General features: G+C 42.6%; 1 protein-coding gene across 4 annotated transcripts; it reads left to right on the plus strand.

Annotated features, from left to right (window-relative positions):
• The first annotated feature begins 6623 nt into the window (after window positions 1-6623).
• Window positions 6624-20027, plus strand: LOC108235256 (dystroglycan). Of its 4 annotated transcripts, none has more exons than XM_017415149.3 (4): window positions 6624-6925; window positions 10610-10692; window positions 14490-15056; window positions 16091-20027. In XM_017415149.3, exons 3-4 carry the CDS (start codon window positions 14634-14636, stop codon window positions 18398-18400), a joined length of 2733 nt encoding a protein of 910 aa, XP_017270638.1. In that variant the 5' UTR covers window positions 6624-6925; window positions 10610-10692; window positions 14490-14633; the 3' UTR covers window positions 18401-20027. The 4 variants fall into 4 exon arrangements, with proteins under 4 accessions (XP_017270638.1, XP_017270640.1, XP_017270637.1 ...); XM_017415151.3 differs by having other exon boundaries at window positions 6624-6796; XM_017415148.3 differs by lacking the exon at window positions 10610-10692.
• Window positions 20028-21747: the final 1720 nt, after the last annotated feature.

Consider the following 21747-nt stretch of genomic DNA (forward strand, 5'->3'; position numbering starts at 1 on the left):
AAATTTCCACATTTTGCTTTGCAGCATCCAGAGGCTCAGAGGACGTCGTATAAAAGGAGGGAAGAAGAGTTTCCTTTAAAAATTGCCAAATTGTGAATAAAATGTCATGCATTCAATCAAGAAACTAAAACTAGAAAGAGGCTTACAGTGAGCTCACTTGAACATCACAGAAAATCTGTGGGTAGATCAAACACACGGCTCCAGTGAGACAGCCTAAAAATATTTGCTGAAGTTATCTGTAAAGAAGCGTGGGTGAAGATTCCCAACCCAAAAGCAGAAAGTAAATAGAAAAGCTCCTGCGAGCTGTGATGTCTGCCGGATACCTTCATAACTTATGACTTCACAGGACAAGCTGCCCTAACTTTTTACATGTAACATATTGATAATGTTCTTTTTAAGCTCATAAGGCGGAACGTAGGAACTGAATGACACGTTTTAATATGTGTTTGCTGCTAAGGAGCTGTGTTTGTTTCTTTCCACAAAATGTGTAATTTCCTCAAGGGTCCCCAAACCGCTCTGTAACTGCTTGGCTGCAACATGGCTTTAAGAGGAATACTCCAGAGCCTAAATTCAATTCTCACTCTCCCACATATCACCCGGATGGATTTGGGGCTTTGTTTCTGTAGCCTTTGACTCATTCCATCTCAGTCTGAGCGGTTTCCATGTGACTAGGAGGCAATAAGGCAGCCTGGAAAGCATCCCCCAGCTCTGACTCATGATTTGATCTGGTTTGTAGTCTCTCTCACCCAGGGCTGGAGTTGATAGGTAGCATTAAGTGCACACCTGGGACCCAAATCCTCACTTTTTTCCCCCTATTTCCATTCCCCCCCTATAAGCCCAGGGCCTCAGGAACATATTAGGCAGGAGTGCTGCTCCACTCACTTGGCAGCTCATGTAGACTTACGGGGACAGAGCTGCCTGCCACATTAGGTGTGAGTGCCAGTCACCGTCAGGTCCAATGGACAAAACCAAAGCACATTCCTGGGACCTTACACGTTTTTGCTAGTTAATAAATCTCTTGGCCTGCTGACAACAGGAAACGCAAGTGGTTGATTATTATCTAGAACGCTGAAATAGAGAGGTCATAGAGTCTGGTTGCAGTCACGCACACAGGGAGTTGGCGCTCCCTCATATTTGTTCACTCTAAAAGAATTTTAAAAAGTCGAGATACCACAATGATCCCTGAAAAAGGTAAATATGTTTCAATTCTCCAGCTGTTCTATGGGGGGAGCGAGGATGGTAATCTGAAATTTAGAACCGTTTCAAAGATTTCATTATGTTCTTTTGAAGGAACCATTCTGCTCCTCTAGTGCACAGCAATCAATCATTATCTTCTCCTGGTGTGTAAAAAAAAGCCCCATTAGACACCAGTGGAAACCTATCAGAGTCTTCAAGGTATTCAGAGAAGGCCCTGGGCGAGGGAAAAAAAACTAATTTTATTCCAATCACTTGTTTAAAACAAATGAAACCAATCAAAGGGTTGCTTGTAAGCATTACACTCGCACCGTTTTCTGTTCGAGCACCGCATGTTGAAATAGTTTAGTGTTGGGAAAAAACATTAACCAGTCTATTTCCATTCAGTCTCTGGGCAGAATGCCCTCCACCCAGCATATTCTGCTTCTTAGAGTCCCCAGACAATTAAGACAAATCGGAGCTTAAGTTCAGTTTGAGCAACCATTCAGATTCGGAGTGGCAGCCAGTGGTTGTTTTTTATCATCTTGGGGGCACAGGTTGATTTACATAGGAGGTGATCAGAGACCTTTAGCAGGTGGATATTATACGTTGTATTAGCAGTATCCTTTACAGAATCATCATTTGTTTACCTGAGAGAGACTCTAAGGTCTATCTGGGTGTAATTAAGCTGCTGATTATATTCTTCAGCATTTAGCCCACATACTGTGCATGCTCACTTTAGGTGGTAGATAATAAAATGGAGTATGTTTTATTGAGGCTGCGTCCACATATCTTCTACAGCCCATGGCTGGGTTTCAAGTAGTGGACCAACCAAATATTATCTACTGGAATGGCTCTAATAAACACTTAAACTAAGTTAAATTGTTTCTTATCTCTTTGACCTCCTTAATTGCTAAGCTGAAATAAGAAATAAATGAGACTTGGTAAGTGGCTATATCATCATAATTATAATGTGCTTAATGTGCCTATAACGCACTTAAGGATCATTTGGAGTGTGAAGGAATCTTGTTACAGCAATGTTGGATTGCATTTAGGTCATTTTAGGCAAATGCTGGAGTTGCAGTACACATTTACGGCCCATTGAGGACCCATTCAGTCGCTGGGTTTTGATTTGACACCGGCTCTTTACCGGGGGGTCACCCTGTGGCCACTTCATTTGATGACTCACGTATTTGCTGATGTCCTCTTGATGCGTTTCAGAGCCAAATTAGCCCTGTTTGTCGCTGATAATAAAACTATTACCTCTGTCACAGTGATCATTAGGGGCTTGTTCTCAGCCTCTCACTGAGCACGAAGTCCCTTCAAGAGCTATATAGGCTTTTATGGAGTAGCCCTATCTTCCACTGGTCAAATGCAGAGAACTGTCCAATATCCTGGAATTGCCTTTGGGGTCTCAGACGGTGGATTAATTATGCAGCGTAATTTGCAAATTATCAGCTAACTTGCCTCAGCAAGACAGGGATGGGATTAATTAAAGATGAAATATGTGTAAATATGACAAGCTGAAACTACAAGTCCCTAATTGCTTTTGAACAAGGCAAAGCATTTGCTAAATAATCTGTTTTTTTCTTCTTAATGTTTTCCCAGAGCAGTGGCTCGCCAACAACCTGCTTCAGTGTAAACATGCAAAGATGACAAAAGTCCTTCATGTTTGTGCTGAGAGGTGAGGACAGGCAGCCGGTGAGGTAAGGTTAGACGCAGACTGAAAAGAAGCCCTCCGGCTTTTATCACCTCTGAACAAAAGACAGAGAAAGAATAAAATGTGAAATAAGGCAAATGATGTGTTCCCAAAACACTCAATAAAGTATTACAGTGTTGATTCTGATTAAACGAAAAAAATAAATCCGCGAGGACAACACGGAGACACAGGAAGCCTTACATTTGTTATGCAGGAACGCCGAGAAGGAAAAGTAATCTACTACTGTGGGAGAGATTGGCTCCATTGAGGGTCTCACTACTCACGCAACCCCCCTCCGCGGTTTAGCAGACCGCTCAGAATAACCCTACTAATAAGTCACTTGGAAGAAAATGTGGGGAGTCAGCTGATTCCTAATCCTCTCCTTTTCTCTGTGCTCACACATGAAGAGTCGTGCAATCACGTGAAAGCCCCTCTGCGGTGGGGCTATCATGGTCTAGTAGACCTGCAAGCGTCGTTGTGTGGGTGCATGTGTGTTTTGGCAAAATGAGAGGTGAGTGATGCATTTGCAATGAAAATCCCTCAGCTGTCTTCAATGTAAACAGGATAGGAGAGCATGCGACGGGTACTGATACAGTTTATGTGCCTGTGCAGATGATTTCTTTATTTGATTCGGAAGCAGTCTTGTGGACGATGGTTCGAAAAGTGATTCTTTCTATGAGCGGGCTAGATAACTTTGCTCATTCTTTCAGGCAAAAATAGTTTAGCCTTCCACTGATCTGTTCTACATAAACATATGACATGCATGCTCTTTTCTCTTCCCCCCACCCCGCAACGCCAGTGCCCTGCAGGGGTGAACAAAGAGTCAGAGGGACTCGCTGATTGACAGTTCTGTAAACTATTACAGACAGGCTCTATTTCTGTGTCTTAAAGTCCCACTCATGCCTGCCAAGAGTGTTATTAGAATATGAGGGCCCTTTTCTTGGCTGTCATGAACATGGAGGCAGTTTTTTTTTTCTTACAGCATATTTACAAACTTTAGGGTTTATATATGTTGACGCAACAGGCAATTGACACCATTTGTTTCACATAAAGCGGCGTTCTAAAGACAGAACCAATATTATCTGCTGGCAACGCCGACGAAGAGACCAGCGATTTCTAACATTTTATTAAGCCGTTTGATTTGTCGGTATAAGACTTCTGTTATGGCGGCATTACTACGAGACTGTTGCTGGCTTTTCACTTCAACAGCGGCTGCCTGTCAGTGGCTGTCTGTCTGAGAGATGTTCCTCCTAAACTTCCCTCTTCCTCCTTTTTTAAGTAAATTTCCCAGTAGAGCTTGTGTCCTATTTTAAAAAAACCATAATACCTTCAGGCTAATGTAACCAGTTGTTCATATCGCCTCCAAAGAATCTGCACAAAGACGCGGCATCCTCCTTGTCTGCGTCTGCTCCGGCTTTTTTGAAAGTGGGGGAACGCGGGAAGTCGTCAAGAGGGAAGAAAACGAATGCCGGGGAATCTTTCCCAGAGAGCGGGGAGCTGCTTGAACGTCGGCTCCACGTTCACATCTACAAACCGATACCGGCTCTAGCAAGCATTTAGCTCCAAACTATAGAGAGACTTAACATTCGTTTAACTAGATGTTTTAAGTGCGTTCCACCTGACATGACCTTGTTTGAGTACAGAAAGCTTTGAACCCTTAAATACCCCCCCCCATGTTTTCCTCTAGTGACTACCTCGCCCTTCAAACGAGCGTTTCTCCTTGAACTAATGCACTGATGCAAATGCACATTGCTGCAAATCAAGTAGAGCGCCTACTATTTATCCAGCTGTCGATCACCAGCCATGACACCGGCACTGAAACTAGTACCGATTTAAAATATTTCAGTGTAGAAGCAGTTCCCTCCCTCCCCCTTTGAGTGTTCTGATGCAATAAAGGCTGACATGCACAAACTGACATGTCGGTCTCTTCTTGCACGAGCAGAAAATAAGTCAGCGTGGTTTATCTGTTCAGCACTCCTCCCTGAACAAATATAGCCTTTAGACTGCGAGCGATCCTCAGACTAATCCGGCAGACGTTTCTCGGCCTCAGTAAGCAAGCAACATGTAAACTCAGACGTCGTAATTTGTCATAATAAGCCCTGCGGGGAGCGGTACGAGGCACAAACAGAGGATAAGAACGATCCCTTCAGGTGTCTTTTAATTTGCCACTCTTAACGGGGGAGCATCCTCGGCCAGAGCAGAAACCAAACGTAGGACTGTCTCTGCGTTTGGTGTTTTTAATTATGAATGGAAACAGATTTTTCATGAATAAAAGGAAACTAACTGCATTTAAAAAAATTGTCTTCGTTGGTGAAGGTTTTATATATATATATATATAAAGGCTATAGGGAGGTTTGCCTGTAGTCAGGTACAGAAAAACCTCTAAGGGCTCAATTAAAAACACTTTGAAAGCAGAAACAATTATTTCTATTCTTTACCAACTTTTTAAAGTGACTGGTGTTGGAAGGTTTATCTGCAAGCTTTATTTGTCTTCTTTCGGCAAGTAATTGAACACGTGAAGCTCAGCAGAACTTGAACCAAGTGAAGGAATTAATCTACATTTATTATAATATCCACCTTTCAGATGCAAACCTTAGTAAAGTATATGAATTGAGCAATAAAGGCCTTTCCCATTTATTCTTCAAACAGTCTACATTCATTCAATCGCCAGCACTTTTATTGCCCGCCGCCAAGAGGCGAAGGAGGAGCGATAATGTTTTTGCTTGTGTTGTCTGTCTGTCACCGAAATATCTCCTGAACCACCGGGCAGTTTTAAATGAAACTTTCAGGATATCATCGTCACATGTGCATCTACGGCAGATTAACTTGCGGAGCCAAGCCAATTCAAGATGGCCGACACAGCCAACTGATCTTAGGAACCACAAAAATGACCAGAACCGTTTTACAGACACCGTGCTCAAATTCATTCTGATTGCAGCTGGGAGTCACTTTCAACACATAAACCAAGTGCCACTCGTTACGCGTGGAATTTGCTTAAAACCTCAGTTTTAAATTTTGCAGCTGACCCTGTTTGTCTGTTAGCAAAATATCTCACGAACCACTTGACGGATCCTAATGATACTTTCAGGAAGTAATCAGTGACCTATGAACTTTTGGAATCCATTTAGTTCAAAATGGCCGTCAGTTTTTCTGATGCAGGCAGACCAAAAAGTGACCACAACCCAGCGGATTTTAGAGACATTGACATTGTGGTAGTAGCTGAGAGTTAACACACGCTCTTCGAGGTTTGTCTAGCATGAACGGTGGCGGGCGATATGCATTCCTTCAAGGAATGCTAGGCCTTTAATTAGAAACTGCTTGCCTCATCCTTTTGATATTGTTTAAAGACTGCCATAACATATATTTATTCTTTTTTTTTTTTTGCTACATGATAGTTTAATTAGGCCAGAATGAGCACAGAGGCTCATGAAGGAGTGAAGCAGGGGTTTACAGAGATTCCAGGTCTTTAGGAGTGAAGTTTTCCAGGGGCTGAGCTTTGCAGACAAAGGTGATTATTTACCTTTCAGGGCTCCTTTCATTAAGACTCCGGCACTGATGCTCAGTCAAGCTCGGAATATTAAATAAATGATGATGCGTGAACATCATAATTAAGTACAGCGCCGCGCAATCAGGAGGTGACTCGGGTGGAATACTTTTTCTTCTTTTTGTTTCTGTTTGTTTCCACCTGGCCCGACAGAGGCGGAGACATCCTGGTAACAGGCAGGACCGGCCTCAACCTGTGGACCTGAATGCGAGGCGGAGCGGCGAGGGAGAGGAAAGGAGAGGGGGGGATAGGAGAGGAGAGGAGAGGAGAGGAGGGGGTGCCTACCGTCAACACTCTTTGCCATGTAGAGCTGGGAGCACTGCCCGCACACCGAACAAACACGTCCCTTCAGCCGCCTTTGCCGCCCGCACGCGTTCACGGTGAGCTCTCTGCGTGCGGCGTTCAGGGACCAGCTCCCGTTTTTAATGGCATTAGGGGAGCCGCTCGCTCCGCGCGGCAGAAGGGGAGACGCGACGGCGCGAGTTAGCTAACGTTAGCTCGCTAACAAGGTCAGTTTGGGCTCTTTGGTTCCGCTCCTCTTAACTGGGTTACAGCGCTTGTGTCGTTCGCCGTCGTCATGTTTGCGTGGCGAACTCATTCACAGAACTAGGGCGGACTCTCATCTGCTGTTTAAAAAAAAGGCTGCATTTGTTTCTCCCCCAGTCTATCTATATATCTCTGCCTCGGCGTTAGCTTCTTAGTTAGCCCCCTCTTCGGTGGCTCAGTCCGCTGCTTTATCCGACTTTAGCGTGTAATAAAAAGTGAGCCGACCCGCTCCGGTGCCGCCTCGTCCGGGCTGCTGCCCCGAACCGAGTGCCCGCCTCTGCGCCGCAGCAGCTTGACCCGGTTCGGAGCGGCTGCGGTATTTTAGAGACGGCTTTGCTTTTATGTGGCGAAATGCGAAATGTCCCCACTCTCCCCAGAAGAAGCAGCAGCGGCAAAAAAAAAGAGACTCGCTGCTGCTTTTCGTTTAGAATAAAAACAGGTGCATCTCTGCGCCTGGAACGGACTGCTGTGTTCGTGTGTGTGTGTGTGTGTGTGTGTGTGAGGGGGGGAAAACTCCCCGTTTAATCCGACGTACAGCTCTGTGTTGTTGAGTTTGGACACCGGTTTTGGGGAGCGTTTGGTCCGGGCTGTGGAGACTTTTTATTTTGTATTTTTTTTTACCTTGTGTAGGCTGCGAAACGATCTATCAAGGTTGAACGTCGTAGGCGGCTTTGTGATTTATCAAGGCCTCCCTCCTCTCTAGCCGGGCCCAGTAGCTCATCATGTGCGGCTCCACAGCTAACACTAGCTTTTATATCGCCAGAACTAGCTGTATTTTGGAGCAGGGGGGTCCGTCCTGACCCGTCACCCATCTTATCCTGTTAACTATTAACTCCGGTGTTTTGTTTTTGTGTGGATTTTTTTTTTCCACGCGTCAAGAGCGACATTTGTTGTCACGAACCAGAGAGCAGCCGCTGCTGTTGTTCCGGTGAAAAAAGGCACTGAATAGCTGGATTTCTAATTAACAAAACCGGATTAACGTGATCCAGCAGCTGCAAACACTTGTGAAAAGGCCTCTCACACGGACTTACAGAGACCAGACACAATGAGTAAACATTATTATTATTATTATTATGTTTTGGTTCTCATTGAAGCAGCTGTTCCTGTGGATTTGTCTCCATTTTATCGTCTTTTTGCTGCAACTTCTTGTACTTTTGTTCTAATTTGAGTCACTCTGTCCTTCGAGTGCTCTCCATAGATGTTCCGAGTCCTTTTTCTTTAAATGTCTTTGAGGTTACTTGAATCTTGAGCTTTGTGTCTCCGTTGCCATGAAAAGCGGGCAATCATGTAACCACATTGTGTCTTTGAACCACTGGACAGAGTTCAGTAAGACTTTCAGGGAGGGACGAACCATTGGAGTCAGCTCTGTCCAAGATGGCCGCCGCAGCTTGGATAGTTTTACAGTCACAGAGCTGAAGTTTGGCGCGGTAGTAGCTGAGAGTCATCCCCTACCGCGTAATCTGAACGCCACCGGATTGGTTAAAAGTTTGGCGTTGATTGCTCAAGTCAGCCATGTCTGTCTGTTAGCAAAATAGCTCGCGACCGGCTGGATTAGGCTTTAACGAAACTCCGAAAAGTAGTCGTCGGAGCTATAGCTTGGCACGGCAGTAGCTGGGAGTCCTCGCCAAACCGTACCCTGAACACCAACAGATTGTCCAGGATATGTTATGTGCGATTGTAACTTTAATTTCAAGATTTGACTAAAACTAGCACAGCTTTGGCGTGAAAATGGCAGGTGATATGCGTTCTTTCAAGGAATTCCGTGGTTTTTAATTTAATATTATAAATTTGAACTGCTTGTTGTTGCTCTCCTTAGTCATTTAGCGTCTTTGTCGTTGTTGTGGGCCATTTTGTGGTGTTCTGACTAATTAAAAAGTGTCATCTCATTCAACGGGGCCCCTAGCACTAGCTGAGAAGACTCATTCAGCAGCCCTTGCACCTATTTATGTCCGCCGGCTTAGCCATATTGCCATTTGTTGTTGCCGTTATTATATGTTTCCTTAAACCATTTATAACTTGGGACTTCGTCGTTATCAGTTGTGGCCGTTGGGCGAGCGACATGAATGTGTGGCTGTCAGGTAAACAACAATAAAACTGCAGAGCGTGACAATAACTGCTAATTTTCTGATAAGGAACCCCGAGTGCTGCCATTGTTTTTGCGTGTCTGCTTCGTGCATCAGAGACGCGACGCGTTCATAAAAGAACGCTCCAAACAATTCGGTGACTTGCAGCTTCTGGGGTTCGAGGGCGCACGGCATCGGGGTGCTCCGAGATCAGGGGCGCCAAGTTAAACTTTCACTCAGGCAGAGGTAGTTTTGTTTTTTTTGTTGCTGTTGTTGTTTTGTCGCCGCCGTTATGTCCCCGCATATTTCATTACTTTGTCGAACAGAGAGTAGAGGGCAACACAAGGGAAACATCCAACTGCAAAGCAACCTTGTCTTGTGGATATGTTTGTTATTCAGCTCATGCACTATCTAGAGGCTGCTGCATGTGGTACGTCAATTCAATTGGCCCTGAGTGCCACTGTGTACGGAGGCCTAATTATTTTTGATGGTTTTCAAGTTTTAACTACTGTTGAACCGCAGACTGCACGGATGGTTGGGAAACGTTTTTCTTGCTCCCTGAGTGGCGCAGGTCTCTTTTGTGAGACGGGCACAAATGGCCCACACTAAAACCCAGGCCTCGTCGCCCCGCTTCGCCACACCGTCGAAACACTAACAACAAGTTGTTAAAAGGAACTAGATGCGTTTTCGTTCGAGCGCACATCTCCGAACGAACAGTTGGACATGAGTCTTTGTTTAATCCTGTTGTTTTTAAATATGCATTTAGTGGGCCTGTCACAGTCATGACATGCTGGATTGTTCTTGATTATTTAAATTGACTGCACTCCTAATTGTTCCGACTGCTGCCCCCCCTCCCAACTTTACAGAAACAGCTGGATCAAACTTTTAAGAGACGCCATAATCTCATCACCGTTTCGACTTTGTTTTCTACAGTCTGTGGGGTTTAACCGCCACTCTCCTTCAGCCCTAAATTATTTGCACCTGAATGAAAAATTGATGTAATCGAGTGTAAATCTTTTAATATTTTCCTAAACACACCCTGGTTGGCCTCCGTAACATTATGGATTTAGTTGGGAGCGCTGTAGCTAAATCACTGCTGCGGCATATATTCATTTTAACTCCAGTATTCATGAAACAGGAGTTCCAACGTTGCTTCATGCTTCTGTTATTTTAAAAGGCTGAAAATGTAAAGGTTTTGGAAGCACATTTTAAAGTTTTCCAGAGAAGCCTAGGGCTGAGGAAGAGCTGTTATGCATAAAAACCTCAGGTTCAAACTGATTAGGCTAAATGCAAAAAGGGAAAGTCTAATGACTTGAAAGCAAACGGCTGGATTTGTTCAAAAAGTAAAGTATCAAAAGCAGCCAGTACCACTCATCTAAAACAGCACTTCCAAATCCAACAAAGCTTTGCACTTAACCGTTTTGTTAAGCTGCGCTTTGATTGTTTGTCAAATAAATCTAACTACCATTGGAAATTAATCATTTCAAACACTTCCTCGTTCATTGTTCTGCTTTGTTGTTCTTTTAGACGCAGCGTATCAGCTTGTTAAATGTTTCTTTTCGTAATGAGCCGTTTGATTTTCAGATTCCGAGTTACACACGCCCCATGAAACTTGAATGTGATCAGATCTGGGACACGCTGCGGAAACCAATCTTGGATGCTCAGATGTAGGTTTTTTTTTTATTTTTATTTTTTAATTTTATTATTATTTGCTCCCTCCCCCACTGACTTGCTCCGCACCCTTCTCTCCCCATCCCCTCCTAAAATATGTGTGTGGCAACAGCCTGAGGTGGTGTGTAGCACTTATTATGAATTTGAGGTAAAACCTGTTTTTATGTTAATGCTTTGGTTCTACTTTCAAGCGCAAGGGAATACATGAGTCATGGATCATATGCAGTTTTTTTGCGGCTCAGCGAGACTTTTCTCGCAAAAATGCTTCAAGAAGACACTTAAGGTTTTGTTTTCTTTTTTTGGACTAGGAGTCAGAGCAGGGATTGGGGGGGGTTGAAAGCCACTGAGATGTCCGAGAGAAGAGATGGATATCTCAGTTAGGGTGCATGTCTCGGCTTGGTTAGTGGGTTAAAAGAGTTGTGACTCAGTCCTCTTTCTTTATATTTGTGAGTAGGAGGCAAACGTTAGAGGATGGCCTTCATCGTGTCATGTTTTCCACAGACTTCTTTTTCTTTTTTTTGTTAATACAACATTATGTATAAGAAGTTCCAGCATTTCAAGATACATGTAGGGTGGGGGGGGCTTTTGTGTGTCTTTATACCTCAGACTGATTGGATAGCGTCAGCCACTGCAAATCAGACTTAAATCTGATGGTTTTGCTTCTTTCTAGAAGAGCCCAACTGCTGATATCAGTGTTTAAGCCCCTGGATCTGAGCTCAGTGCTCCTGCTATATAACCAGAAGAAAACCAATTTCACCAGGTCCAAATTTGGTTTTCTGAACAAAAAAAAGAGGCAGAAGTTAGGAAATGGAGCTACTTAATTTTCAATAATTGAACCGATGCTAAACCTGTAAGTCCCTTTTAAAGTTTTAGTCAAATTTTTGTAAAAAAGATGTTCTGCTGCACTTCAAATTATTTTAATATCCCTCTACAAAGCCACTGGATTCAAAGGAAAGGGATATAGTCAAACATTACAACCAAGAACAAATTTCTCATAGAGATTTATTTCAGATGGTGACAAGGCTTGATCAACGATTTTGGAATAATTTATACTTTTATGCTCAATGTTTTATTGACTCTAAGCTGAGTATCAGTCGCCGAAATAGTCTCCATCAATGCAACATGGAGGTCCATTTCTATAAATGAAAGGAGCTTTCCTCTGTTTTGCAGTGGCTTTATAGTCTATAACATAAGGTTCATGTTGAAGCAACAGGCTTTGCTTGTAATCGTTTTGTGGAGTATAAATTTCCACTAATTCATCTCTTACTTTATATTTTTCCCTCTTTGTTAGTGAGCAAACCTGTTAAGCTGTGAACAACCTCTATTCATTACTAATAACTCAGCAACTTTATTGCTAGATTTCCCCCCCGCTGAAATGGACAATATTGCAACTAAACTAGCCATTGTTTGGATGGCTGTTGCTCCTCTTTATCATTAAAAAGTGAGAGTAAAGATGAACTTTTCCTTAGCCACGTTTTTCCTCTTCCTACCCCCGCTCAGTCTCATTCAGTTGTTCATGCAAACCGTCTTTCTCTTTGATCAGTTTAATCCAGCCTGAATCAAAACATAGCTGTTGTCTGTAATGATTTAATTTGACAAAGTTGTGCTTGAAAAAATCAGCGGCTGCCGGTTAATGTGTTGTCTCTTATAACGCTGTGTTTTCCGACTCATTGTGTTTACTGAGAACAGAAGCAGGGGGTTGGGGGGGACAAAAATTAAACCTTTGTTTGGTGATTTTAGTCATGCAGAAACATAGGAGTACACAGCAGAGCCTGGAGCAAAGATTTCATAGAATCTGAATGGCTAACAGGCACACAGGTCTATGTGATGCTCTTTTAGACTATATTTCTCAGGCTTTATGTATTCTGAAGGCTTTCACAGACCACCTTAGACGCTTGACTCAAAGGTCCTGCTTACAGGCCGCTGTTTTTAGGTGAAACCGGAACATTTATGTTGCACTTTGGCTGTTTGTGTACACAACAGTGATCAGATTGGACAACTGCAATCAAAAGTTGTTGTTTTTTCTGCGCTTGTGCAAGTAGATCGACAGCTGCAACAATGGCGAATGGCAGAGTACTGCTTGTGCTGCTCACCCTTTTCAGTGTCCAGGTGCAACCCAATCTCATCCTTGTTCCAGTCAAACGTTCGTGTTTGGATGTATCCGTTTCAGCGCCAGCTAGTGACATGCGTGGAAACTGCAGCAGATTCACAGAGCACAGCATTACTGTGTAAACGTCCAACTTTTCCTCAGTCAACGTTGAAAAATCTCTAAACGTCTCCCTGTTTACACGTGAGCGAACAATGATGTTCAACCAGACGTTTGAATGTCAAAAGTTAGAGCCGCGGTAAGATTTGAGTGCCTGTTTAGTGTTGTTCACATTTAAGCGAAATTTATGCAATCAATTGTCTTGGTCTTGAAAGAATTGGAAAGAAAAGAATACACGAATGAGACAATGACCTAATTTAAAACGTATTGGATTTGAAGGCTCACAGTCAGTTTTCTGGTTGAACTCTTCCCCCATTTTCATGCATGGTTGAGTTCAGTAATTACTCCTTCACATTATGTTTAACACATTTAATAGCTCATTCCAAGCTGAGCATCGCACTAACACAGAGTAAATACAAAGTGTTGTCCTGCAATTTCATTTTTTTTCCTTTTATGTTCCCCTTTAAATTCAGATCTTTGTGGATTGAGTAAAATAGAACAGACTATTCTTAGAGGGACGGTGTCCATTGTTGCTAATTTCATTTTTGTGGGTTTTTCCTAACATTTGGCCAGTGAAAAGCATGCATTTTCTCACGGTTCCGAGCAGGAGAGACATTAGATGTATTAGCTGATGTCACAATCTTGAGCCAGGCAGGCATTGGGATTCCAGGCAAATGGCTGACCCTCCTCTACCCTTTTGAGTGCTACAGGATTAAAGTTGGCTAAGTCAGCAAAGTGAAAGCTCCTAAACCCAACTCCTGGTTTCCTTAATTAAATCTTACAATCAAGGCAAAACAACCTTTGACGTGGCTGCATCCCAGGAGAACTGCTACAACTCAAAATGCCACGAACATCACCGAAACTCAAGCAGTCATTTTGAAACTGTTTGTTACATTTAAAAGTGTTTTAAAAGCACAAAATGTGAATAAATGTTACCAGTTAATCTTTACATTAACTACATTTCATATCAGGAGAGGGCACTGTGGTGCTGTAACATTTAGGAAATTTAGATGAGTTTTAAAATATTTATTTTAAGTCTTTATTCTGTGATTAACCTTTTTATTTAATATTACCAGAAAGACTTCTGTATTGTAGTCTGAAAACAAATCCTTTGACCTATTTTTTTTCTCATTCACTACTTTAGTTAATGTAACAACTAAATGATTTATGTTGTGACATAAATTTTTGTCAATTTCAATTATTGCTGACACGTTTTCTTTCACCATGTTGTAAGATTTAAATCTATAAAGTTAGCCTGATGATGAAACATTCCCCATTTAAACAGTTTCAATTAGTTTGTGTATGAATTGTTGCTCTGTATTTTGTGAGATTTTACTTTACACAAGTGTTTCTTTTGTTTTTTTTAAACTTTGTCCTGAATATTACTGTCATCGTTATTTAATGACCTCATTCAGTGAAGAGTTACATCATAGCATCATAGATATTCATACATAATCCAGTTCCTGTGTAGAATGAGGCCCTCTGAGCAATAAAACCGCAGCTATTTTGCATTGACGGTTTGTTTACATGTTTCTGTACTGCTTCATATTCATGTTTTGCCTCCTCTTTTTTTTTAATCTCATATAGGGGGCTGACATGGCCATCTGACAGGCTGTCAAAGATCTCTTCATGGATCGGAGAGGACAAGAAATAGAAACTGCTGCATTTAAGAGCATAGCCAATCACTAGAGATTCTGACCCACAAGCATATCATCAAAGTGACTTAAGTGCATGTGGCCTTTTCAGTTGTTCATAGACATCTGTGGGGCAGCCCAAAGGCCTATTACTATGCACTATAAACTAAGAGCCATGAGCTGCGGGGATACAGAGAGGAGAAGGTTTCTCTCCTGCAGGACTCTCCCTTTTGTAATGGGACTTCTGGCAGCCCTGGCCCATGGCTCTGTGTCAGAACCGCAGGAAACACTGGTGGACATGATATCTGTGGAACTCGAGGCCTCCATGCAGTCGTCTGTGCTCTCCGAGCTCCAGGCTGCAGCAGCATCTGTCGGGGAAGGGCCGCCCACAGCTATCCCAGATCCTTCAGCAAAGAGTGGCGGGGCGCACGCAAACATCCCCGATTCTTCAGCAATCGTGGGCCAGGTGTTCCAGCTGAAGGTTCCTCTTGGACCTGCCCACGACAGCTGCATCGTCCATGTAAGTAACCTAGAACTTGACATAAAAAAATTGAATACAGAAATAAATCAAGTGCCGATTTTATATGGTAGTTATCTGGCATGTATTATTATGCTAGCCACTACAGGACAAGACCTTTTGTTTTTTTTAGGAGGACCTTGTGTTTGTTGTGAAAAATGAATCAAATATTAGTTTTGTTCTAGTTAAAAAGGTTTTAATATACTGAGTAAGGGAATAATAAGTGCATATTAATCTTGCCTGTTTTGTAGGAAAACATCAAGGAGTTGAAAAGCGGTTAAAATATGTTTATCTTTGACAATGTGTTCAGTAGTCCTAACATTATAGTATGTTTATTGTTCGTCTGTCTTCTCTGTGAGCTACACTTGTCACATTAGCCAGAGTTTAATTTTTCTGTCATCATAATAATATGCAATCAACTATATAGTATTTATCCTTTCACTTTTGATCACTGTATCATTGCTGATTGATGCTGACTGTGTTGCAATTTGTTCCAGTCAGACTTATGAGCGAGATGAGATTATTATTGGCCTGAATGGCGTTACAGAATGATATCCTGTCATAGGATAATAACTCAAAATAATGAGTGATGACTCACATGGTTATTATGAATAGAAGCTCACTCTGCTTCCTGTTCCTATTTGCCATGATTTGATAAAGTGAATGGAATAGAGGGAGCAGAATTTGAGGAGATGGAGTCTTTTTTTTTCTTTCATACTACATATTTCAGTTTTGCATTCATTTCGGTTCAGTGTGACTTAGTGTTTTCTATTACTGGCAGCCTGCTCAGTTTACAACAGTTAAATAAGGGGTTATATATGTGGTAATTTAGTTAGTATATCAAAGTAAGCAAAGTATATAATAGTTGTTACAAACTAAAATGTATGTTTCATCTATTTTTTAATCCATTCTAAGTTATTTTTGATATGAATCAGTCCTGTAGTGAAGGTTAGCAGTGACTTGTATTTTTGTACTGACTTATCTCAGCAAAACTCACGTATAAAGTATTAATAGTCTTCCTCTTTTCTGTCTTGAAGCTCACTGAAATGGGAAAAAAGACTTTACCCTCCTGGCTATATTGGGACAAAGAAAGCTGCACTCTGAGAGGTTTGGCTCTGGAGCAAGATAAAGGTGTTTATCATATCTTGGTGTCAGGAGAGGAGATGACCAGAAAAGCAAACAGCCAAGAGTACCCCAGTACAGTCTTCACTATTGAAGTATACTCAGAAGATCGGGCAGACACTGAGCCAGCCCTGCTCACTCTACAGTCTGAAATCAGTGGCCTTCATCCGTTCACCTGTGGCTCTGAGGAGCCCGTCACTGTCCTCACTGTCATACTGGACGCTGACTTGACAAAGATGGTTGCTGACCAGAGGGTCAGTTTAATGAAAGTTATGAGGAAGTTCTCTCATGTACCCCTGGAGCACATGAGAGTGGTCCCTGTTGTCAACAACCGCTTATTTGACATGTCTGCTTTCATGGCTGGACCAGGAAATGCTAAGAAGGTGGTTGAGAACGGGGCCCTGCTATCATGGAAAGTTGGCTGTGCCCTCGACCAGGGTAGCATTCCTGACATTAGCAGTGTCCAATCCTCTGCAAAAGATGGGACGATGTCAGCGAGGCTGGGTTACCCTGTGGTTGGCTGGCATATTGTTAACAAAAAGCCAACTGGAGTGAAAAGGGTCAGGCGACAGTTGAACAATACTCCTACTCCAGTGCCATCCCTGCTTCCTCCAACTACTCACCAAGAGCCCTATTCACGTGTCGTCCCTACTCCAACTTCACCCTCTATTGCCCCAGCAACGGACAACTCTGCTCCCCCTGTGCGAGGTCCATTGCCTCTACCAGTGAAGCCTACTATGAGGGTCAGAGATCAAATAGCTCATACACCAGTTGCTGGACCTCCACAACCTACCAGAGTACTAGGAACTACAAGCACCATTCCTATTCAGCCTAGCATGACTCGTTCCACAATTCCAGAGCCCACTGCCTTGCCAACACCACCAAGCTCCACCAAAAGACCCAAACCCTCGACCACAAGGAAACCTAAGAAACCCAAAAGCACCACACCAGCTCCCCGAGAACCAAAGTCCACCACTCCTAAACCACCTCGGCGTACAACCCCTCTTTCTCTGACCCCAGAATTCAACCAAATCCCAGAGATCCGCAACCCCATTGATCAGGTGACAGCATGGGTTGGTACATATTTTGAGGTCAAAATTGCTTCCGATGCATTCTATGACAGAGAGGACGGTACCACTGACAAGCTGCGTCTGACCCTGAAGAAGACCCCCAAAGAACCAGTGAGTGACACTTCATGGATTCAGTTCAACAGCACCATCCAGCTTTTGTATGGCCTGCCAGAGGAGAAACACGAAGGGAATCACGAGTATTTTATGTTGGCTACTGATAAGGGTGGAAAGAGCATCATGGATGCATTCGAGGTTCAAGTCAACCGCTGGTCTAACAATGACAAACCATCAGTTGTGTTTGCTGCTCGTTTCCATGGTGATCCTAAAACTTTAAGCAATGATGTCCGCAATAAAATTCTTTTGACTAAAAAATTGTCTTATGCTCTTGGTGATCGAAACAGCAGCACAGTGACTCTGAGGAGCATCACCAAGGGATCCATCGTTGTGGAATGGACTAACAACAGTCTTCAGCAGAGCCCTTGTCCTAAAGATCAAATCAGAGTTCTTAGCGAAAGGATCTCAGATCCCCAAGGAAAACCTAAGCTGGCCTTCATTAAAGCCATGGAACCTGAATTCAAACCAATTAACATCTCTGTTCGTGGCACCAATAAATGCCAGAGCTACTCATTCATTCCACCAGGGGAGGTGCCAATCCCTGCCCTTCCCACAGCCACACCATCCCCTGGCACAGGTCGTAGGAGCAGCGATGATGTTTACCTGCACACCGTCATTCCCGCCATAGTGGTGGCAGCACTGCTTCTCATAGCTGGGATCATTGCCATGGTCTGCTACCGCAAGAAACGCAAAGGGAAGATGACCATAGAAGAGCAGGCCACTTTCATCAAAAAGGGAGTTCCTATAATATTCGCCGACGAGTTAGACGATTCCAAGTCGCCTCCGTCCTCCAGCATTCCTCTTATCCTGCAGGAGGAAAAGCCCCCGCTTCCTCCTCCCGAGTACCCCAACATGGCTGGGCCCCACAGTACCCTACTCAGCCAGGATTTGATGGAGGAGTTTTCAGTTTATCAAGATGACGATCCAAATGCTCCACCTTACCAGCCCCCACCGCCATTTACTGTTCCCATCGAGGGAAAAGGCTCACGACCCAAGAATATGACCTCATACAGGTCACCACCTCCCTATGTGCCTCCCTAACCCACACCTGGGATTCCAGTTGGGGAAAGCAGGTGTACTGTAGGGGTGCTTCTCAGAAACTACTACAGGAATAACTTTACTTCTGATCAATGAAACGGCTTTGACTTTATAGAAGAGCAAGCAGCCATATATAGCTGACGATCATGGATAAAACTCTGTAACGTACAACAATAAAATGGTCACAGGACTAATGGATGGAGAACAATTTGTAATTCCACCACTTTTTTTTTTCTCCTTCACATCTGCTTTGGACTTATATTTTCTTTGTCTGTTTTATGCCAAGAGGAGTCAATTTTATCTTCAGTGATCTCCTATTTCTATTGTATAGAAAATAATAAAGAAGCAGGAAAGACTGAAGTCCTTTGGGCCTTTGTGCAAATGTCACCATGACAACAGACTTGAGGCTCTCCCTCACAATGTTAATCTTTGAGTTCTAAATCATTCTTATCTGCCCTTCAGCTAGGTTTACTAAGATTTTGCACTTGTTATATCCAGAGGGGATGAAATACAAAATGGCAAACCGAAAGCATGAAACATTTTATTTACTCAAAAAAAAAAAAAAAAAATTGGTTCATTTATCAGACATCGATCAACCTCTTATCCCACCCTCCTTTTCTCCCTCTTGATAATAACATGCAAACCTTGCACTTATGCAAATTCTTGTTAAACCTTGCACTACGTGTGTTGCGCAGAGTAGAAAGAGTTGACTGAGAGACCAACGAGAAAGGAAAAAACAAAATTTTGTATCCTTGAATTTGCCATGTGACTGAGATTTCTCTGGTACTTGATCACAAAGGACATAACTCTGATCTGCCTGTCGTAGATGTAGCCTAAATATGATTTTTCTTTAATTTGTTTTATTTTTTATTATTATTTGTTCTTCGTTAATGTGTGCCACTGAAGCTGCCTGTGAGATGACTGGTTTCGCTGTTGCCAAGGTGATGTCTGCGGTCACAAGGTGAACCTTATGGGGTTGCTACGACAATAACATGGGGGACACTGGAATGCTGCGGTTCACAGCAGGCTGAGAATCTGTCAATAGGGGGGGATGCATTGTCTTGTGTTCGGTCAGTTTTATTGGTGTGAGGGGCGGGTGGGCGTGGAGTACCGTATTATCACGGCTCTGCCTCTAGGTGTTGCACTACAAGGTTTAGTGCGCTGCCTGTTGTCAGTTCGGGCGAGGCGTCGGGTAAAAAAGGGGGCTGTACATAATCGTGTGCCTGTGAAACAACACCATTATGTTGACGTTTTATCAGTGAATCTAGTTGGGGGGGAATGTGTGTGTGTGTGGGCGGGGAGGGACTTGAGTGAGAGATGATTTTATTTTTTAATTGTATGTCTAGATTACTGATCGCAATCACTGGGGGGAAAAAAATATATAACTTTATAGTTTGTGAGGGTAGAAAAGATTGTTTACTTGCCTGTCACAGAAAAATAAAGCATTATCTCAAAGTGATGGGGAACCAAGATCCACTACAACATGTGAATTATGTACATTTCATATCTGATATCACCATTAGAAAAAATGGTTCAGAAAAATCTAATGTTTTTACTGAGTTTTTGATACAGTCTTAAACTTGTTTTATGAAAATATATTAATAAAATGTAATACTATTTGTAAACCTCAGATGGTTTGTAGTCCACTTTATTTAAACAGTTCTGTTGGGCTTTTGTTTTCACGTGTTCATTAAAAAACTGATTTTATTAGGTTTGTTAAATCAACAGTGTTTTAATCAGCGATGTCACAAATCTGAAGCAGCTAGGCGAATTTGGAGACGGACCTAAAGCTTTTTATGCTTTACACAGCTTTGCCTTCTGAATATATGTTGCTTCCCTTCAGATAGAGCTCAGTTGAGTTATCAGAGTATAGTTTTGTATTTTGTTGCCACATTCTTGACAGTTCCCACAAACAGAGTACAATTGGCTCTAATGGTTGGGTGGGTTTGGCAGAAACATAAGTGGTGCTCTCATTGCTGTAATAAATCAGATATACAACAGGCAGCTGCTGGGAGACTGATATTTTAGGAGAAGTGTTCACTTTCTGGGCTGATATTCCTTTTGGCTCTGTGCTCACACACCTCTTAAGGAAATATCAATAACAAAGGCAAGGCAGCATTATTATGTTGCACAATTCAACAACAAGGCAATTTAATTATCTTAACAAAGACATGCCTTCAAATTAGATGTAATTAGACATGAAAAAGGGGGGAGTAAAAGACTAATATCTGCCTCAAATTTGGTGGGTTGTTATTGTGTTAAGCATTTATATCAAAGGAGTGCAGTCACTTTTGATTGGTCGTGTTTTTTGGACGAATGTCATCACCTGCCGCCGTGAAAGGAGGGTGATAATGTAATTGCTTGTGCCCCTTTGTTGTTAAGAAAATTTCTCATGGATGGATTTCTCTCAGAAAGTAATCCCTGGATGTACATCTACAACTGATTGACTTTTGGAGTCAATCCCGTTCAAGATGGCTGCTACACATCGTCGACGTTGGCGGATAAAAATGGCTCCAACTCTGTGGGTTTTTTACAAATATCCAACTCAAATTTGGTGCGTTACCAGCCGAGAGCCATCCCCAGCACATGCTTTGAGCGATAACCAATCACCTGAAGTCTGTGTGTAAAGGTTTGGCATTACCTGTTGGAGTTAACCCCATCAGCCTGGGTCACCATGATTCAAGATGGCCACCACACTGACATTAGCCCGCACAAGAATGGCTATAATTCTTGTCAGTTGTACAGATATTGAGCTAAAGTTTGACGTGTAAGTAGCTGAGAGGCCTTCCCATCACATTCAAGTCCTATAAAATTTCTTTATTTCTTTTTATTTGAGTGTTCAAACCCAGCAAAGTGTGCAAACCTGCAACATAAAGCCTGTGGACTGATTAATCATATCACATTCATTAAAATAAGTTGTTTTAAATCTGGGCTTTAGGTTGATGTAGGGTTTGATGCCTACTTTGGATTGGTAAAATATGTTATTAAAGTTGGGTTGAAATGGATTTTAAGAATTAGATTTAGAACTACTCCTTAACCTTCACAACTGGAGTTAACTTCACTTTCCCCGTTTAGAGCCGCCCTCAGCGCCACACTGAAAAACAAAATCTCCTGCAAACACCCGCTGCACACCGACACCGCTGTCGTTGCAAATCCATCTGTATATTTGACTAAAGCGAGGAACAGATTTCCATGACTTCAGCCGTTTTTGCAATGTGTTGATTGGTGTGTTTTGATTTGTTTACTCCGTAGACACACACCATTCAAACTGAGGGAGGAAGAAAGGAAATCAGCGAAAAAAAACTTAACACTTACAGCGCTGTGGAAAAAGTTTTTTTACTTGCTTTTTT

This window comes from Kryptolebias marmoratus, linkage group LG8, assembly GCF_001649575.2.
Source record: "Kryptolebias marmoratus isolate JLee-2015 linkage group LG8, ASM164957v2, whole genome shotgun sequence".
In the NCBI taxonomy this organism is placed as follows: Eukaryota; Metazoa; Chordata; class Actinopteri; order Cyprinodontiformes; family Rivulidae; genus Kryptolebias; species Kryptolebias marmoratus.